At 39.2% G+C, this 18,592-nt stretch overlaps 1 protein-coding gene across 1 annotated transcript; it reads right to left on the bottom strand.

The window, feature by feature from the left end:
- Positions 1 to 1,815: 1,815 nt before the first annotated feature.
- On the bottom strand, positions 1,816 to 18,393 carry LOC106718689 (exportin-2). The gene is made up of 19 exons (XM_045684423.1): positions 18,197 to 18,393; positions 17,752 to 17,897; positions 17,466 to 17,658; positions 17,207 to 17,352; positions 16,584 to 16,784; positions 15,852 to 16,022; positions 15,332 to 15,461; positions 14,640 to 14,803; positions 14,094 to 14,283; positions 13,588 to 13,688; positions 12,809 to 12,995; positions 11,358 to 11,514; positions 10,960 to 11,051; positions 10,170 to 10,384; positions 9,363 to 9,460; positions 5,762 to 5,929; positions 4,929 to 5,091; positions 2,648 to 2,792; positions 1,816 to 2,107 (listed from the first exon to the last, which is right to left on the bottom strand). Exons 1-19 carry the CDS (start codon positions 18,279 to 18,281, stop codon positions 1,953 to 1,955), a joined length of 2,907 nt encoding a protein of 968 aa, XP_045540379.1. The 5' UTR covers positions 18,282 to 18,393; the 3' UTR covers positions 1,816 to 1,952.
- Between the last annotated feature and the right edge of the window lie 199 nt (positions 18,394 to 18,592).

The raw sequence follows: 18,592 nt of genomic DNA, 5'->3' as shown, positions 1-18,592 counted from the left end.
TGAGACGTTTTGTTAAATCTTTGAATTACGTCAACAATGTTTTAAACACAGACAATGGAAACACTAGACGAAATTATTCGGTGTCCTTAATCTTTAGCTGCCTCAGATCTTCCTTTGAATTATTGGCTAACAAACGAGTTCTCATTTACGCGATCATTAAATCAATTTATTGCTTTTTTATCATTACTTCTTTCAACATGTACTTTTTAAATGCATTTGTCGTTGATTTGGTATTTTTATTATTTTTTTTTTAGCAGTATAGTACATTTCCTGTATTTTACCAACTATGAAAATATTTCAATTAAATTGTAATTTCTATTGTTTTTTTTTTCTTTCATTATTTCACAATAATTTTCGATGTTTTCTGTCATTTAGATGGGTTTCGCAAATGATATTGTAGCGAACAGCTTTTTGGAATTAAATTATTATAATGCAAACATGTATTTGTTTTACTCTTTGTATCACGTTGAGTTTTCACTGTTTTAACACTTGTACACCAACAATATGGAGTTTTTAAATAAAAAAGTCAATATAAATGTTGCCACATATTTTAATATCACAATATTACATGCAATTCATTCACACACTTAGTTCACAAAATTTATACAAGAATTTAATGAAATTGTAAGCTTTACTTAACAAAACTATAGACTTCAACTTGTACCTTAAATAATAACAAGAATTAAAACGTTAAGATAACAAAAAAAATCATTTAAATTAAGGTGAAAATTGTTTTACACATATTCTGAAAAAAAATATATGTTCCAAATAAGCATAAGAAAATTCTTAAAAAATAATCACATAATTGGCAAAAATAAAAAAAAAATACCTATTTTATGTCCAAAAAAAAAAGAAGAATTAATTACAATATTTTTCTAACATTAATAGCATTTAAATAAAAAAATAAAAAATCATACAACAAACACACTTTCACAGCATTCGCTTACAAATTACATATAAAATAGTCGATATTAAGTAATGTTTAGAGAAAAAAAAATACCTTTCATACAGACATCATACAAACTTATATACAGCATTCAATGCACACATTCATACATTTACAATACATTCATATACATACATAACACTAACAAGAAAATCGTTTTGACATCTACTTTTATAACTGTGGGTTTCTGAGACAGAAATCTCTATATAAAATCATATCGTCATAATCTGTGACAAAACTGTGATAATCTATATATATAGTCAGAAAGTCGTGTTAGTTACACTATTTATAACTCAAGAACGGCTGAATCGATTTGACTGAAAATTGGTGGGCAGGTAGCTTAGAACCAGGAAACGGACATAGGATAATTTTTACCCCGTTTTCTATTTTTTATTCCGCGCGGACGGAGTCGCGGGTAGAAGCTAGTATGTTTTAAATGGAGATTTTTGGTCTCGGAAACCCACAGTTAGAAGCATACAAAAATCAATTTGTTTTTGACTAAAATATTCAAAGCTCAAAACAGAATACATCATAAGTATGAAGCAGTTAATAACATAATAGTAAGAATATAAACATACTAGTTTTTACCCGCGACTTCGTCCGCGCGGAATAAAAAAATGCACACAAGATAAAGTTCCTATGTCTGTCTCCTAGTTCTAAGCTACATTCCCATCAATTTTCAGCTAAATCAGTTCGACCGATCTTGAGTTATAAAAAGTGTAACTAATACGACTTTCTTTTATATATATAGATTAAAATATTACATATTGAATTATGACATTTGAAATTATTATTTTCTTGTACATATAAAGTAAATATATTTAGAAACCAGATATATATATTGAGTGTCGAACTATCGCCATTTTTTAAATATATTTCACGGTTAAATAAAACACATACTTGTCACAGCAAGACTTCAGTTTGTGCTGTAACATTGCTCATTATATGATGAGTTAGGGTAAGTTATGGTAAGTGATAAGTTATGGTATGTAATAATTATAAATGCTCAACATATCTGTACGCTGTAAGCATTGAGATAAGTTTGTAGCGCGTGTCTGTGCGGAGGTTCGAGAGCTGCAACTCGCGCCGGCACCAAGTCCGGCCATTGACGACACATATTGCCCAGACTCTCCGCTAGGTAGCGCTTCGGATCATCGATACCTAGATTAAATATAGATAGATATTTAATTTTAAAATTAATTTATATAATTAAATAGATTACAATATAAATAAAAAAATGTGAGCCGTCATGGGACGCCTGGCAGATGTGAAATCATCGTGTGCGTACAAGTAATATGCATAAAATATAATATTTTTAAAATAAAATATACATATATAGAGTGTGTTTTAAAATAAAATAAACATATGTAGAGTGTACGGTGTGGCGACCCGTCGCCACGGCAAGCGTCGCCACGCCAACAATTCGGTTTACAAGTGAGCCTATAGATGTTTCACATCAAAATAATTTTTACTGTTCTAAATAAGAAAAACAGTTTATATTTGTTTTGTAAAAAATCAAACGAAATATCTAAACTTAAAGGCTTAAAAACTTAATTAATAGAGTAATTGAACACTGTCTTATTGAAAACTGTTGTCAACTGTTCAGTCTCTCTCAATAAACTTTTCTGTTTTAACAGAGACAGAGAGAGATGACAATGTTGTTATACAAATATTACAACAGTGAAAACACAGAGTACGTACCAGCAAGTGGGTCATCAGCTGCGTTACGTGCGCAGGCGAGCTGTGCGTACTGCGCCTGATAGCCAACAGGCTCATCCACCTCTACAAAGTGATCCTCCGGCAGAGAACTCTCATCCGCCGGTAGTTCAAACAACGAGATCAGCGCCTGCGCGTACAAGATAACACGATACTGTCATATGTGACGTAATAATATTAAATAACATGCATATTTTATATCTACAATGATAATTAAGCTTTTCACTATTAATCTAACAGCTGATTTTTTTTTCCAGTAATTATTGAATGGCTTTTTAGACGGATTCAATAGGAAGAAGAAATTTTAACAAACCTATCTAATTAGTTTTACCTTTTTATAAGGCTGTAATCACACACAAACATGTTTGTATCAACAATTTAAAACACTGACACTTTTCAATTTAAAACCATAGAAAATAAATAACATTGTCAGTCAGTGACATGCTATTTTAGAACTCAATCTACTAAAACAGAACTACTAGTTAAACTACTACTAACTACTAGTAGTTAACTAGATCAATTAAAACAGAATCAGTTTTATCAACCTAACAATTGGGCTTAGTATACTTACAACTAGCACTTCCGTATTGTCATTAATTTAAAAATTATTATGACACTTTTAGTGCAGTTTAAGCCCGATAGGGGGCGCTACACAAATCTTAATACAAATTGTGTCAACGATGGCGTTAAAACTATCGGTTATAACAGTGTTTCCCAAAGTGGGCGATAACGCCCCCTTGGGGGCGTTTGAAACCTAGGAGGGGGCGATAAGGAGCCCAAAAAATGGGGGACATTGAAATTAATTAAAGTAATGAAATTGTGGTTTTTAAGTTTTAGGGCTGAATAAAAATTAGGGGGCTCTGAAATATAATTGATTTTCAAAGGGGGCGGTGAAAGATATAAGTTTGACAATCACTGGGTTATAACAACAAATATGGCATATATCTATTAGCTGTCGTTACAACCGGTAGTATATATTAGGTCCTTACATATGAAATTGGCGTTTTTCGTACTGGCCACTTTAATCACGAATTTCTCCTCTTTGGTAAGGAATTCCAAATTCAAATTTGTACAGCTATAGACTCATGTATTTGTGGTTCGATGACCGTCATTCATTTGTTTTTTTTCTTCTGTTTTTTTCTGTTTGCATCACTCATTTTACAAAATGGAAAACTTAAAATATCGCATTATTTACGAGTACGAGTTCCGCCGTGGCACTAGTGCTGCGGAAACGACTCGAAGGGTGAATGATGTGTATGGCGGTCGTGTTGCAAAAGAAAACACAGTTCGTTTTTGGTTCCAACGTTTTCGTTCTGGAAATTTCGATCTGCAGAACAAGCCCCGTGGACGGCCTGAGACTCAAGTTGATAATGAAGAGTTGAAGGCTATTGTGGAAGCGGATCCATCGCAAACCACGTCCGAGTTAGCTGCAGGCTGCGATGTTAGTGATAAAACTGTTTTAATTCACTTGAAGCAAATTGGGAAGATTAAAAAGCTTGAAAAGTGAGTACCTCACGAATTGACTGAAGCAAACCGGCAAACGCGCGTCGACTGTTGCGTTACATTACTAAACCGGCACAATAATGAAGGTATTTTAAACCGAATCATTACCTGTGATGAAAAATGGGTTCTTTACGATAATCGGAAGCGCTCAGCGCAATGGTTGGATCCTGGCCAGCCAGCCAAATCCTGCCCCAAGCGAAAATTAACCCCAAAAAAGTTACTTGTAAGCGTTTGGTGGACTAGTGCCGGTATTGTTCATTACAGTTTTCTCAAATCTGGCCAGACTATTACGGCTGATGTCTATTGTCAGCAATTGCAAACCATGATGGAAAAGCTAGCGGCTAAACAACCTAGGCTGGTCAATCGCTCCACGCCACTGCTGCTTCACGACAACGCTAGACCACACACTGCGCAACAGACGGCTACTAAATTAGAAGAGCTTCAATTGGAAAGTCTAAGACATCCTCCGTACTCCCCGGACCTTGCTCCAACAGATTAACATTTTTTTCGAAATTTGGATAACTTCTTGCAAGGGAAAAAATTCAACTCCGATGGGGCAGTCCAAATCGCCTTCAAAGATTTTATTGATTCCCGTCCGACTGGTTTTTTTAGTAAAGGGATCAATGAACTACCTATGAGAAGGCAAAAGTGCATAGAAAATAATGGTTCATACTTTGATTAATTAAATATATTATATTAAAAAATATTCGACTTTTTGTTCCTCCCATACAAAACGCCAATTTCATATGTAAGGAATATGTACCTGCAACAGTTTAGGCCAGTACGCCGCCAGCGCCCCCGTGCGGAAGTGTTCAGACTCGCAGAGTAACTTGACACATCCGACGGCGGCTGCTTTACGTTCAAGTGCACCAGAAACTCGCTGCAACTCCGCGATCAACACACGCTCCGTATACATCGCGAACATACTGAAAACAACATCTATATATATAAAAGAAAGTCGTGTTAGTTACACTATTTATAACTCAAGATCGGTCGAACTGATTTACCTGAAAATTGATGAGGAGGTAGCTTAGTACTAGGAGACGGACATAGGAACTTTTTTATCTTGTGTGCATTTTTGGAACGAAGTTCCTTATCGCGCGTTGTAAAAGGGGGCTAGACGGAAAAAATTCTTACGAAAAGTTGTCACAACACTTTTTGCTATAGACGAATGAGCGCTACTTCACTATGGCAACGACGTGACAATATATAACGAAAATTCATAGAAATAAAATGTACTTCTTGTGAAGACTTAAGTTTTTTATTCAGACTTAAGTTTGGTTCCTTCACTAATTAATAGAAAGGAACTTCGTTCCATCCGGGTGTCCCTTGACACCTCTCAAGTTTTGTTTTATTCCTCGCGGACGAAGTCGCGGGTAAAAGCTAGTTAATAATAAAAGAAAAAGGAAGGGATGAAACCCACCATGGTCGATGATTTCTCTAACGTCAAGATTGAAGATAAATGAAATTGTAAAGTTTGTGTCACCAAAATATTAAATAGCAAAAGACAATAAAAGCACATAAGCTACTTATTACGTTTTTTTTAATTCCATGCAGACGGATTCACGGGCTACAGCTAGATCATAAAATACTCACTTTGCTTGCACAGAGTCAATAAGATTGACGAGGGTATCAGCTCCGAAGTGTGCAGCGTAAAAGCCTAGAAAGGCGATGAGACCGCGAACGTACTTCGTGGTCTTTGAAGACGACAGCCTTTGAAATAATAGAGTTATTATCTGCTTCGAGTACTGATCCATCACTGAACTGAAACGAATGAACGAAAATCGTTATATGTTGAATGAATGAATGAAAATTTCTTACGTGTCTATTAGTTTTTTTTTTAATTTAAGGTTTAATATTAAGTCTAAAGTAATATTCGAGCTTTGATTTTTTTTTTTTCAGCATTTTTTACAATATATGGAATGTTTTTTTGTATATATGTAATGTCGATTTCTCTGTCACGTCGATGGTCTTCAATTTGTAATGTTCTCCGAAGTGACATTGACATGTTCTTTTTTTTAAATTAAACTTAATTAAATTAACTACAATTCTTAAATCATATAATCTTTTTAATATTGTTACGAACGTACATAGTCACGTGAAACCCCTTACTCAACACTAGATGGCGTTAGAGGTACTGTTGTGAAATTATAAAACTGGAAGTATCTCGAAAACCGGCGGCGCGCGAGCGTGAGAGATGAGTCATCTTTCCGGAAGCGTCCAAACCGGTCGATGACGTTCGCGCCTTTTGGAAACGTTCCTTTCCGGAATGGTCTGGGGCTCGACTCGGCCTATATAAATAGCCGCAGTGAGGCGAGCGAGTCAGTTCAGTTTGAGCTACCTTCGAGGCGACTTCGAAGTCTGAAGTCAGACTGTCTACAATCAGCGCGCCACAGCCGTGCCTGCCTACAAGCAGCGCGCCACAGCCGCGCCTGTCTACAAGCAGCGCGCCGCAGCCGCGCCTGTCTACAATCAGCGCGCCACAGCCGCGCCTGTCTACAATCAGCGCGCCACAGCCGCGCCTGTCTACAATCAGCGCGCCACAGCCGCGCCTGTCTACAATCAGCGCGCCACAGCCGCGCCTGTCTACAATCAGCGCGCCACAGCCGCGCCTGTCTACAATCAGCGCGCCACAGCCGCGCCTGTCTACAATCAGCGCGCCACAGCCGCGCCTGTCTACAATCAGCGCGCCACAGCCGCGCCTGTCTACAATCAGCGCGCCACAGCCGCGCCTGTCTACAATCAGCGCGCCACAGCCGCGCCTGTCTACAAGCAGCGCGCCACAGCCGCGCCTGTCTACAAGCAGCGCGCCACAGCCGCGCCTGTCTACAAGCAGCGCGCCACAGCCGCGCCTGTCTACAAGCAGCGCGCCACAGCCGCGCCTGTCTACAATCAGCGCGCCACAGCCGCGCCTGTCTACAAGCAGCGCGCCACAGCCGCGCCTGTCTACAAGCAGCGCGCCACAGCCGCGCCTGTCTACAATCAGCGCGCCACAGCCGCGCCTGTCTACAATCAGCGCGCCACAGCCGCGCCTGTCTACAATCAGCGCGCCACAGCCGCGCCTGTCTACAATCAGCGCGCCACAGCCGCGCCTGTCTACAATCAGCGCGCCACAGCCGCGCCTGTCTACAAGCAGCGCGCCACAGCCGCGCCTGTCTACAAGCAGCGCGCCACAGCCGCGCCTGTCTACAAGCAGCGCGCCACAGCCGCGCCTGTCTACAAGCAGCGCGCCACAGCCGCGCCTGTCTACAATCAGCGCGCCACAGCCGCGCCTGTCTACAAGCAGCGCGCCACAGCCGCGCCTGTCTACAAGCAGCGCGCCACAGCCGCGCCTGTCTACAATCAGCGCGCCACAGCCGCGCCTGTCTACAATCAGCGCGCCACAGCCGCGCCTGTCTACAATCAGCGCGCCACAGCCGCGCCTGTCTACAATCAGCGCGCCACAGCCGCGCCTGTCTACAATCAGCGCGCCACAGCCGCGCCTGTCTACAATCAGCGCGCCACAGCCGCGCCTGTCTACAATCAGCGCGCCACAGCCGCGCCTGTCTACAAGCAGCGCGCCACAGCCGCGCCTGTCTACAAGCAGCGCGCCACAGCCGCGCCTGTCTACAAGCAGCGCGCCACAGCCGCGCCTGTCTACAAGCAGCGCGCCACAGCCGCGCCTGTCTACAATCAGCGCGCCACAGCCGCGCCTGTCTACAAGCAGCGCGCCACAGCCGCGCCTGTCTACAAGCAGCGCGCCACAGCCGCGCCTGTCTACAAGCAGCGCGCCACAGCCGCGCCTGTCGCCGAGCAGCGCGCCAGTGCAGCGCCTGTCGCCGAGCAGCGCGCCAGTGCAGCGCCTGTCGCCGAGCAGCGCGCCAGTGCAGCGCCTGTCGCCGAGCAGCGCGCCAGTGCAGCGCCTGTCGCCGAGCAGCGCGCCAGTGCAGCGCCTGTCGCCGAGCAGCGCGCCAGTGCAGCGCCTGTCGCCGAGCAGCGCGCCAGTGCAGCGCCTGTCGCCGAGCAGCGCGCCAGTGCAGCGCCTGTCGCCGAGCAGCGCGCCAGTGCAACACCTGTCGCGAGCAGCGCGCCAATGCAGCGCCTGACGACGAGCAGCGCGCCCGCATCGCGCCTGCCAACGAGCTGGTATCGAAAGACTCTATGCCATTGTTACAGACGAATTCCAGTGTTGAAGATGCTGGAAGAACGAGCCCGAGGACGGTCTCATGTCAGGAGAGGCCGTGTTAGGACTGTTGAGGGTAGCCACACAAAAGGTTTTATAAGGAAGCGTGCGCTGCTGCTCGAGGCAGTCTCTTTCCATCCGTCATTGCGGAACGTCTGACATTTTTGTTTGTTTACGTTCGGTTTGAGTTTATACTACAGCGAGGATTATTATGAAGTAGAGTTAAATTCATTATTTCGCTGTTAGTTTAATTCTTTTAAAATACTTTTGCATCAAATATCTTACAATATTATAAATGCGAATATTTAGATAAATGGATGGATGGATACTTGTTTGAAGGTATCTCTAGAACGGCTGCATGGATCTTACTAAAAATTAGTATTTATGTAAATTATAGCCTGGAAGAATATATAAGCTACTTGTTGGCGACGTAGTTACCAACTCATGTTACAAGTGCCGCTCTTGAACTCGCGTCGCGACAAGTTTAAGATTTCAAACAGTTATCGGTTATTCGTCGGTTCTATGTTTATCTTGTGGCGCCACAGCGGGCTGCTAAAGGGTTTCTTTGTTAAATCCTTTATCAACCGACACAGAAAGACGCGCATTGTTTTAACTGAAGCCCGCTAAAGAACGGTGCGGCACAGTGTTACGTTTGTTGGAGCCGCGGCGAACTTAGTATAAATAGATATTGTAAGTTGTCAAAATTGTCCAATCGTTTGGGAGAAATAAAGGCGTAAGCATCTCCGTTCAAGAAGAAGTTTCATTTATACAGTCCACTACACTACTATTTTTTAATTCCGCGCAGACTGATTCGCGGGCGACAGCTAGTAAATATAAATGCGAATGTTTGGATGTATAGTTGTATGGATAGATATTTGTAAAAAGGTATCTCTACAACCGCTGCATGGATCTTGATGAAATTTGATACAGATGTTGAACTTAATCTGGAAGAACACATAGGCTACTAATTAAGTTTTTTTTTTACTTCCGTGCGCATGAAGTCGCGGGCTACAGCTAGTGTATTATAAATATTACCTTCCAAATTTATATAACATGGTCTGTACGAGATAGAAACCCTCATGGTCGTTAGTTTTTGACGCTATCAGCTTTTGGAAGACTCCCAGCATCGCATTCTGCAATTGACAAATATTAATAACATAATTAAATCAAGTAATGTAGCAAGTTTTTTTTTTATTAATTTAACAATAAACAACAAAATATTAGACTAAGGCAAACAATTATTAAAACCCAACTGGGACAAACTAGGATACATGTTCATGTACTTTGTATTAAATTTCGCTTCGGTTTCATTTCTCGTGACAACTATCTTACTAATATTATAAATGCGAATGTTTAGATGGATTGATATTTGTTAGAAGGTATCTTTTTTTTATATCAAAAGGTGGCAAACGAGCAAACGGCCACATGAATTCGCCGAAATAGCGAGTTGACCGTTTCCCATAGACATCCGCAAATGTTGACCAACGGAGAAGGGATATTTCTTCTTCCTATGTATCCCCTCTTCCGCCAAATCCACTTCCCCTTCCCATCCTTTCCTAATAAGAAAAGGTTGGGAAGGGAACGTGAACTAAAATTAGTCCTCCTGCACCACACTCATCAGACTGTACTTAGAATTACTTCCACTTGACGTCTGTCTTCTGTGAGGTCATGGTATTTCACCGGAACTGCTCAACAGATCTTGATGAAATTTGGCATAGATGTAGAACATAATCTGTAAGAACACTTAGCCTACTTTATTAGTTTTTTTTTTATTTCACACATACCTAGTTGCGGATAAAAGTTATTATGTTACTTAAGGAGCGAACATAAACTAGTACTCACCAGTTTCCCTGAGTTAAGCACTAGTTCAGTCCTAACAGCGACGTAGGCGCAAAGAAGGCGCACAAGTGGGCGCACATTGGCCGGCCTCTCCCACAGCGGGGGCGCCACCAGGCAAGGCAGCAGTGCTCCATATGCCTCTCCTTCACCACCACCACCAGTACTACCTCGCAACTCCAACAGGAGGGAGAGCATTTGGAATACATACGGCATGAACTCTGAAAAGAAAGCCAAATAAAATATGCGACGTTTACATTATTCCAGTTCAGTGGTCGAAAAGCACCGAATACAATCCACACTGGAATCATGGGAATCCATTTTTCCCCAGCTATAATGCAGCGCTGGACTGTAATAATATAAACTGGACTTAAGAGACTAATGTTTTTCAAGGGTATATGGCGCCATATAGGGTCCTAGGGGTCTATAGGGTCCTAGGGGTCTATAGGGTCTATAGGGTTCTAGGGGCCTATAGGGTATATGGGTCTATGTTCTTTATAACTTGAACGATAGATGGCGCTGTTATCGTATTTCAATCTGTTACAGCTTTTTTTATAGCATAAGTTGAAAAACTAGCTAACTGACTCATGAATTCGCCAAAATAAGCGAAGTGATTGGTGCCGTGGGTTGCCTATCTTCAATTAATAGAGGATGTACAGAGAGAGGATATATCTTCGTACTATTAGTCCCTCCTCTGCCAAATTCTCCTCCCCTTCCCATACATTGCTTACTATATTACTCATTTAATGTACAATTAATTTATAATTAGTTTTGACTCGCATTATATTAGACATACCTTGTACATCGTTCTGTAAAATCTCCTGGAAGATAGGAAAGAGTGCGTCTTCGAAGGCAGATATTGCGTTTGGATTCGATTTCGTTACTAATCTGAAATGTATAAAAATATATGTTTTATAATTTAATATAAAAATGACGTATAATAAATATTTTAGGCATAAAATTACTATAATTTTAATAATTTATATAAAAGATGTAATTATTTGTTAAGAAATAAACCAAATTAATTTTTAATATTTTTTCCTAGATAGAAAACTTTAGTTTGCTACAAGATCTATATTCTTTATAACAAGAAAAGTAAAAAAAAACATACAAATGAATTGAGAACCTCTGACTATGAAGTCGACTAAAAATACTATATTTTACGTAGATACTTAAAAAAAAAATTTAACTTACGAGACAGATAAAGACAGTGTTTCAAATAGGAAATGATTGAAATGCGGCTTGCAGGGATTCTTGGCCACAACTGACAGCATACGAGCCAATTTCGGCAGAGCATCGCCAACGAACGGCAGAGCTGAATCTTGTAGTGCTGATAGTGTGCGCAGGATAGCTGGGAATGGTCACAGTAGAGGTATTTAATTCACTACCCACTTTAGAACTCATATACTTTACTAAAGTCCATTCGCGGAGCACGAAGAATTTCGTACAATGACCTCTTTACCTACTGACAGTGGTCACAAACATTTTTGTATTTAGTGCGGTTTACATGAATTATTTGAAGGAGAAAGAAAATTCACCAACTTATGAAATATAGTTATTATTAATATATAAGTTATTTATTTAGATTTTATATTACAAGTAAAGTCAAGGTCAAGCAAACCTTTGTCAAAATCAAACTTTTTGTCGTGCCTCAAGGCCAACCAAAACCAGATTATGCAAACAAGAATAAACCTTATAGTCTCCAGTAAAAGGTTTACAATCCCTGAGGACGGCGGCCATTGTATCTGTGCGAGCGAGACTCATTGTATTTACGCGGGAGTGACAGAGACAGGTAATGACAGTTCAATGTACGAAATTCTTCGTGCTCCGCGACTGGACTATACACACTAATTGCATCGTGAAATGGATAGGAAATAAACGTCTTTAGCTATGTGCTATGCTTGAAAAATGAAATGGTTCCACATTTGTTTAGGATAAAAGTTACTTAGACTGTAGTATTCTGTTATGATGTCTTAGTACTTGGATATTAAGTTATTGCGCACGATTACTTTTTCGAATATCTTTAATGATATTACATTTTTTAAACTTATCTTTATAATACAACTAGCTGTCGTCCGCGACTTCGTCTGCGCGGAATTAAAAAAAAAAACTTAATATGTAGCCTATATGTTCTTTCATGTTTTATATCTATACCAAATTTCATTAAGATACATTAAGACTTTCTGAAGATAACTTTTTTTTTTCTGTTATAAGAACCTTCACCTGACAATAACAACAAAAAAAAGTGAAATCGGTCCAGTTGTTCACACGTGATGGCGTGACAAAGGGATATATGGATTCAAATATATATATATATATATATATATATATATATATAGATTTTACATAAAATTTTGCATTAAAATGGAAGTTTTTATTATATTCAACTAGCTTTTACCCGCGACTCCGTCCGCGCGGAATAAAAAGTAGAAAACGGGGTAAAAATTATCCTATGTCCTTTTCCTGGTTCTAAGCTACTTGCCCACCAAATTTCAGTCAAATCGATTCAGCCGTTCTTGAGTTATAAATGGTGTAACTAACACGACTTTCTTTTACATATATAGATTTGAAAAACACAAATCGATCCTTCGAGCAGGATAACAAAAAGCACATTAAACAAAACATATATTTGTTATATCACTAACCTTTCATAACATATTCATTATGATCAGCGGGATCAGTGTTATCTCCTAGGGCTCCGAAGAGGGCGGAGAGGAGCTTCGGCGCGTGGGGCTCCAGCAGGGGGCGGGGCACCATACCACCAGCCACCAACTTCTCCACCGTACACGCCGCGTATGTACACACCACACCGCGACCAGATATGTGCTCAATCTAAAAAAATAACACAAAAATTACTGTGGGTTTTCATTGTATTAACACATGTGTTAATACACTAGCGGTTGTTGGCAATTTAATCAGATCGGAATTTAAAAAAAAAGTAGCCTATGTTACTCCTGCACACAGCAGCTACCTTGCAGTTTAAGCCTTATCAAAATCGATTCACCCGTTCCGGAGATTAGGAGGAACAAGTGCGGACTTGTGGACAGACATACAGACAAAACTTTTTAAAATCGCTTTTTCATTATCAGCGATGTACCACAAGTGTAAGAAATATATATTTTTATCCAATTTTACATATAGACACTCCAATTTTATTAATATTTTAGATTATAGATCGTTGCCACAGTTTAATAAAAGAGAGTGTAAAAGATGATGTTTTTCTACAAAATGAGCGGTTAAAAATACATACTTAATCTTAAGTTTCCAATGTCAAAAGACTTGGACAAAAACATATTCATCTCCTACAATCCTTAATAAAAAAAAAATGAGATTATATTTCATACTAAAATTATAAAAGGAACATAATTTAAACATAACATACTATATATTATTTTCTTTTTTGTAAATAAAATATATACGTTACCAATAGAGGGAAGGCAGTGATGAGGAACTCCTTGGGCAGTAGTGACCGGAATGTCATTATATATTTTATAGCATCCGCTTTTAGTACAGGTAGCTCCGTCACTAAAACAAACACATAATATTTTTTTATATCATAAGGTGGCAATTTCAGATGCAATGCCTGCTTTTAATCGACAGAGGAGACGCTCAGAAAGAGGATATATCCCCTTCCTATGCGTCCCCTCGATCATCAAAATCAATAATTTTTGCATATTATATGTTACCATCCAGTTGCTTTACTTACTTACTTAGGACTTAAGTCCTGAAAAAAAATTTAATTAAACTTAACAAGTACTTATGTTTAGTAATTGTTCATACACTAAAAAATTATATATTGTTTTTACTAATTCTCTAAAGGACTATATCATTTCTCTTATATATCCTTCCCACTCTTTCTTACATCATCGCTATCTTTCATCTCTTTCATGTAACGAAACGTGACAACAATCTCCTATAACCTCAAATTACCTGGTGCTCTCTGCAGCTCCGGCAGCACATGTCCTGCAGCAAAACTAGCCAAGTCTACGAGGGGCGAAGCCTTAGTGACTCCAGCAGCCTGCGTGCCCCCGCGTGACACCAGTGACGTCACCAGGAACAACGCCGCGTCCTTCCCCCGCCACGCGCTCGCACCACACTCTTGGTATTTACCTAACATCACCTGAACAATCGAGGTTATTTGTTACCCAAGACATCGGATAAATTGCATTGGTTAGGCACTTCATACACAAGGCAATGTAAATCTTCAAAATCTAGCAATTTTAGTCGCCAAGTGACTTACGCATAGAGATCAATACAATTTAACCGCTAAATAAAGTTATTAGAAAACAGTTTAGCAAGATTGTCTTCAGTGAAGTCGCTGCAATTTTCAAAATGGTGGAGCAAATCTAGATAGACAGTTGACATGTAGTCGCTTTACCTGTACTAACTGAATAGACAACTCAGATCGACGTTAACGTTACCTTGTGTATGAAATGCCTTAACTTTTTTTTTTAGTTTATGTGTAGTGAATCTTACCTGTACATACTGTCCGAATATATTCATCATCTTGTCCTCAAAGTGCTGTGCCAGCGTGCGCACGAGGTCACAGGCGGCGCGCCGGCGTGTATCCACATCAGAGCCCTCCATGTCACGCCGCACATACTCCTCGGGATTATCCTCGAATAACTCCATATCCGATTCTGGTAAACACAATCAACACCACTAATATAGAAAACGGCTAAAACACGCACATTCGTCCGGTGTCGGCACCGACTAGTTTCGAGCCCTTCATCAGCGACGACGGTCTTCAGTGAGCGATGGGCCGCGTCCCACTCACCCTGATTTAGGGCCCCCGATGGGCTCGAAACTAGTTGGTGCCGACACCGGACATATGTACATGAGTGCTTTAGCCGTACCTTTATTAAACAATGAACATCGGTTACAACGACATCGAAGAATGAAAATATAGAGTCCTAATAAACCCATCATACATGAAATGACATAATTTCTTTTTTATAGCCGGCATCAACAATATAAAAAAAAAAGAAATACCCCAATTGATATTTTCCCCAAGTTAAAAAGCATAAACAAAAGAAAACTTTTCAATAATTTCTAAAAACGATCTGTTATTACGACTCTTTATTGACAATCCCTTTGATGGCATTATAACCAGCTTTCAACTATATTATAATTAGTTAGGCGAGAGAAAGTTTAATAGGAAGGTATACCTCTAAATTCCATATTGGGAATGACAACTTTCTCGCAAATGCTGCTAAGTGTTCCGGGATCTTCAAACAAGTTCTGATATCTCTTCTTTTCAGCCACTTTCGCGAGGAATGTAAGAGCATTTGATACCAACTGTAAAGAAAGATTTCCACTGTCAATAACTTCTATAAACAAAAACATTGGTAAACTTACCATCGCATACTTTTTAAGAAATAAGACATAACAATGTTTCTGTACAATAATTTTAACACTAAAAAACCATAGTAACTATTATGTTTTTAATAATGATAGAAACTCATCATGGGGTCACTATACATATCTACTAAGAGGTTCGGAGTCTATCCTTAGTTAGGAGTGACCAAGCTATAGTCAACAATGCTGGCACAGGGCCGGTTGAATTCACATATCTTTGATTTCGGAAAAAAGTCGGAAAACACATTGTTACATGGCAGGATTCGAACCCAAGACCTGCAGATTACAAATGCTTAACCCCTGAGCCACCGATGTAATACAGTAACTCACCGCATCATATTTAGCCTGCGGTCCAGTCGCCAGAAGTACTGTCCACACAGCAGTCACAAAACCCGGAGCATGTGGATGGAACTCTTCTTCATACTTCAATGCATATAGTGCGGCACATTCACACACTTCTGTACGTAACTGTTCCATTACACCCGGCTTGTCATCATCCGTCTATAACAACAAGTATTTATTATATACACTCTTATTTTCATTTTTATTATTAAATATCAAGTGGCATGCCATAAATGACACTTTTTTTTTATATCAAAAGGTGGCAAATGAACAAACGGCCACCTGCATTACGCCGAATTAGCTAGGCGACCGTAGCCCATAATCATCCGCAAGTGTAGATGCGTTGCCTACCTTTAACTTCAACAGAGAAGGGGACGCACAGAAAGAGGATATTTCTCCTTTCTACGTCCCCTCTTTCCTAATGAGAAAAGGGTGGGAAAGTAGAGTGGACTATAATTAAGCCTCTGCCATCAGACGAAACGCGGAATTGCTTCCACTTCACGCCTGTCTTTTGTGTGGTTGTATTCCACCGGTCAACCCGACCTATTCATGCACCCAACAAATATTGTTGTCGCGGGATCTACCACTGTTAAACTTGTGTTAGCACTTGTGCCATATGTTTTCTATCCCTAGTTTATTCTTTTTAAAGCATTTTTTATCTGTAGGGTATATCTAAAAGACAAACGAAATGATGAAATTGTTTTTTTAATTTCTACTTACATCAGCTTCGAGACTAGGCACTTTGACTTGCAACAAATTGAGCAAGTTAGGCATCCATATCGGCATATTATCCTCAAAGAATTCTGGTAAATCTTGATAATTTAATGAATAGAAAACTTTGCAAATCAGAACAAGAGATCCATAGATAACACGCAGAGCTTGAGGATTGTTCGCATGTGTTGTTGTTAATTCTATAGTCGCCTGGGAATTGATGAAAATATTAACTAGCATACTAACATAACAGCCTTAATAGTTTCGTACATTTATAAAAAAAACACAAAATACAATTGATGTAACACCACATATAGGCATGTTCAAATAAAGAACAATGAAATGTTCATTTCTACACTATCAGCAAAGAATTGCAGGTAGTTGTTACGGCTACACACCAATAGCCATTAACACTGGCCAATGCAAAGGCAAAATATATATCAAATTTGACATTTTTGTTACAATACTTTTCGTCATAATAGCAGTACGTTTTTAACACATTCACTGCCAACTACACAGCGCCATGTACTCGGCCACACACATCTCCACGGTGCTGTGTAGTTGGCAGTGAATGTGTTAAATTTTCATTCAAACAAAGTCTTAGACAGCTAGTGTATTAACAATGTACATACCACAAATAAGTCTGTCAATGGCTTTGCAAAGTTATCCAACACGTGTTTAATCTCTTCCCATAATGCTTGTGATTTAAATTCAAATCTATATTTCTTGAAAAGGGAATGTGCTGTACGGAGAACTCCATTAATGACGTGGAAATCACCTAAAAATATAAAAAAAAATTAACTAAAAGTACACAATTGTTTTCCGAGTGTCTCAGATACAAAGATTCTATATTAATTTTGTTTTATATAAACTGATATGTTGAAAACAAACCTGTTGCAAACTTCTCAACCATTTCAGAGATGAGACCGGGCCATTTTTGTGGGAAATCATATTTGCCAATTATTGACACAGCATCACTGAATTGTCGCTGTATAGCTTCTGGTGATTTCAGCATGAGTGACACTATGAGACTTTTTATAGCTGCTCTGTCATTTGCATGGATATTGTCAGCACCATCCTCCTCCTATATGGAGAAGTGTAAGATGTTACATCCACTACTAGGAATTAACATAGACAATCTTAATGTTTTTCTATGTAATTATCAAACAAAACTTACCACTGGCCAATTTCTTTTAATATAGTTTTTAAAAGCAACAGCTCCTGCTATTCTTATAGTTAGGTCTACTGTATCCTTATCGATCAAATGTAACAGCAGAATGGCATAGTTTTGGTTCACTTCCACACCTTCAAGAAACTTTTCCGCTGCCAATGCAAAAGAAAATTATTAATTAAGCATTCCTGAGTACCACCATATAACTAGTTTAATTGCTAAACTAAAATCCGCTGAAAGGTATGATTAATTGAACATATAATTTTAGGTTATAAACATGTCAAAACAAATCGGATAAGAAAATATTTGCAAAACTTATTTGAATTTACTAGCAAATATGATAAATAAAGCATGAAATTAAGTGAATAGTATTTTACAAACACAACTATCCCAAAAAACAAGTAGTAAATGATTTTTTTAAATAAATAAAAAAATACGTTGCAAAACTAACCGGGTCTTCTTATGTTAGGGTCGGGATTTAAAGTTTGCTGCAAGTAATTGGCTAACGTTGCCAAATTTTCATCCGTTACTTCCATTTTAGTTTTATTTTTATGATAACTAACGATAGAACGAATAATTAATTGTTAAATTACAAATTTCAGCTTTTAGCACGAACGGTTTTCTCACTCAAAGTGACGCAAAGAGTATGTAAATGTGACGGTTTAGGTAAAATATTCATCCATATCACAAAGAGTAGTTAACCAAAGTGCAAGGAAATTCGATTGACGTACCAATCGATTGATCAATGGTGAGGTGCAAATGAAAACTCAAATGCTCCAATAGATTTTTTAAAAATTTCACTCAATGTTGGCTCTTTCTTACAAGCACTCAATTAATTGAGTTGTGA

This window comes from Papilio machaon, chromosome 26, assembly GCF_912999745.1.
Source record: "Papilio machaon chromosome 26, ilPapMach1.1, whole genome shotgun sequence".
Classification (NCBI taxonomy): domain Eukaryota; kingdom Metazoa; phylum Arthropoda; class Insecta; order Lepidoptera; family Papilionidae; genus Papilio; species Papilio machaon.
Note: the sequence above shows the minus strand (reverse complement) of the source record. Positions and strands in the feature narration are given on the sequence as shown.